Source organism: Chinchilla lanigera, unplaced genomic scaffold (genome assembly GCF_000276665.1).
Source record: "Chinchilla lanigera isolate Chin_1 unplaced genomic scaffold, ChiLan1.0 scaffold00182, whole genome shotgun sequence".
Classification (NCBI taxonomy): domain Eukaryota; kingdom Metazoa; phylum Chordata; class Mammalia; order Rodentia; family Chinchillidae; genus Chinchilla; species Chinchilla lanigera.
Genome location: NW_004955583.1, coordinates 1,134,033 through 1,136,685, shown reverse-complemented (window position 1 = coordinate 1,136,685; position 2,653 = coordinate 1,134,033). Strand labels below are relative to the sequence as shown.

Below are 2,653 nucleotides of genomic sequence, written 5' to 3'. Positions count from 1 at the left end.
ACCCCCCAGAGACACACGTGACCCGCCACCCCATCTCCAAGGAGGAGGTCACCCTGAGGTGCTGGGCCCTGGGCTTCTACCCTGAGGAGATCTCCCTGACCTGGCAGCGGGATGGACAGGACCTGACCCAGGACATGGAGCTGGTGGAGACCAGGCCTTCAGGGGATGGAACCTTCCAGAAGTGGGCGGCTGTGGTGGTGCTTTCTGGAGAGGAGCATAACTACACGTGCCATGTGCAGCATGAGGGGCTGCCTGAGCCCCGCACCCTGAGATGGGGTAATGGGGTGTTACGGCTTGTATCTAGGTGATCTCCAAAGCCTCATGTGCTCATAGGTGGGGTTTGTCGGAGGTGGCTGGTTATGGGTGTGTGACACTGGATGAAGGGTGTGATAACGGGATCACTGTGCTGATCAGATCAGCACTGCTCTGCCTGTGGCTGAGTAGATGAAGGACGATAAACACCCACCCAGGGTGTGAGTGAACCAACAGGTTCACTGCCTGAACCAGGCAAGAACATGAGGCTGCTGCTGCTGCTTGCCCTGCTGCGGACTGTTTCTCCTCTTCATCCCCCTGCCAGGCCTCCCTGCCTTAAAAGGTCCTGACTTTGCCCTGAAATCTCTACAAACTGTGAGCTGAAGTGAACGTTTCCCCCTTTAGCCTGTAGGTGGGGTGTTTTGTCTCAGCAGTGAGAAAGTAACTAAGACAGTGGGGGAGAGAGCACAGGCGCCCTTGTCTTGGCCGGCAGGAGTCTTTCTGGAGACCCTCAGAGGACCAGGCTGGGGAGCTGGGGTCAGGGCCCCTGTCTTAGTCACTGTCATCTCTGGGACACAACAACCGATGCTCACAAATTAAAGGAGAACGGGTTCATTACAGCGCACAAGTTTGTAGACGTTTCAGTCAAAAGTGAACTTGTTCCAGGCAGCACTGCAGGGCAGAGGGCCTGGCACAGGAGAGCTGCTCAGGGCAGGGCAGACAGGAAGCAGAGAGAGCAGTGGGTGAGCGGAGGAGGGGGAGAAACCCTACCGAGCCCCTCCCACAGGGACCTCCTCTCCCCCACACCCCAGATCCTGACGCAGGTCAGCGCTGAGCCCCACAGTGCAGGCAGCTTCCCCATCCCCACATTTGCATGAGGCATCGGGGTCCACTTAGATCTAACAGTAACATCCTGTCCCTTCCAGAGTCGCCTGCTCAGCCCCCGTTCCCCATCCTGGGGGTTGTTGCTGCTGCGATCCTCCTTGTAGCTGTGCTCGCTGGAGCTGGCGCTGCTCTCCTGATGTGGAGGAGGAAGAGAGCAGGTAGGGTGGGGGTGGCGTCTTCCTGTCTCAGCCCCAGGGAGCAGTGCGCCCGCTGCACTGTGGGACACCCCATCCACACACACGTGCTTGCCTGGCCTGGAGCCCTGGACACTGAGCTGTTGTGAAACACAGGGACAGGAAGGACAGACTTGTCACCTGGAGGGCTGTGGAGATGGGGACCTGATTCCCAGCAGTCAGGATCAGAGGGGAAGGTCCTGCTAGGACAGAGCTCCAGGAGGGCGGTTGGCACAGGTCCTGAACAGGTCCTTTCCTCGTGCCTCCTGATCCTTCCCTGGGTCTGCATCCCAGATCTGGAAACTTCCCTGGGTCCAGGCCTGGGCAGTTCTTCAGGCTGTCAAGGCCCGGCCTCCTCCCTGGCTTCTCACAGGGCATTTGCTTCCCACAGGTGTAAAAGGAGGGGGCTACGCTCAGGCTGCAAGTAAGTATGGGGGGTTGGTTCCTGAGAGCCTGTGGTCCTGTGGTCAGTATCCATGGGGACACTGCACCCCTGTCACCCCTCCTTCCCCATGTCTGCTGTGGCCTCTGACAGTATCGTGTTATCTTTTGCATGCAGATAATGACAGTGCCCAGGGCTCTGATTCATCTCTTGAGGCTTGTAAAGGTGAGAACCCGGAGGGAGGGCCTGAAGTGAGGTGGGGGTGAGGCAGAGGGGCCGCAGCAAGGTCGCTGTCTGAATTTGAGCCTGTGTGTGGGCAGTGGCTCTTTGTCAGTGTGTATTAGCACATGTTTGCTGTACACGTCGTTTATGTTCCTCCTGGGCACCCGGTGCACATACATCACTCGTCTCTGCTTTTCCCTTCTCTGTGCCCACCGCTCCATCCCTGCCTCCATCTCTAGCTCGTGTCCTATTTGCAGAGAGCCTCTCTTTCATGGGAGCAGTGGGTTCTTCAGAATGGTGCCACACAGAGCCATGGCCCTGAATGGTTCACGACTCTTTTGTCCTGTAGCATGAGACAGCTGCTTTGTGGGTGACCAGGCAACACCTGACTTCTCTACCCTGTGCTTTGTGACCTCAAGAACACCCGAATCACCGCTCTGCAGATGGCTTCTGAGTGTGTCCAGGCTCCTGTCGGCTCGGGGAGGGTGTGCAGAGAGCAGCCCGGCCCCGGGCACCAGGACTCCCGTCCCCACGCTGACCCGTGGTCCCTTCCTCATCAACTCTCCTGTTCCAGCAGTTATGGGCTGGGGTGGCTCCAGCAATGTCATGGTGCCCTGAGCTGCAGCTTCGTCCGCGCTGTCGTGAGAACTGTCCCACACCCTGGCCGGTGTAGCTCCGTGCTGTAGTGGGCTGCTGGTCAGCTGTCCACTGGCCCTGCCTGGACTGAAGCTGTGTGCTG

The 2,653-nt window shown here is 58.6% G+C and overlaps 1 protein-coding gene across 1 annotated transcript; it reads left to right on the top strand.

Moving 5' to 3' along the window:
• Positions 1-2,597, top strand: LOC102006726 (saoe class I histocompatibility antigen, C alpha chain-like; the record flags this gene model as incomplete). Its single annotated transcript, XM_013509825.1, is given in 5 exon segments — positions 1-276; positions 1,179-1,295; positions 1,702-1,734; positions 1,870-1,917; positions 2,264-2,597. Coding segments are annotated over 5 exon segments (345 nt in total). The 3' UTR covers positions 2,269-2,597.
• Between the last annotated feature and the right edge of the window lie 56 nt (positions 2,598-2,653).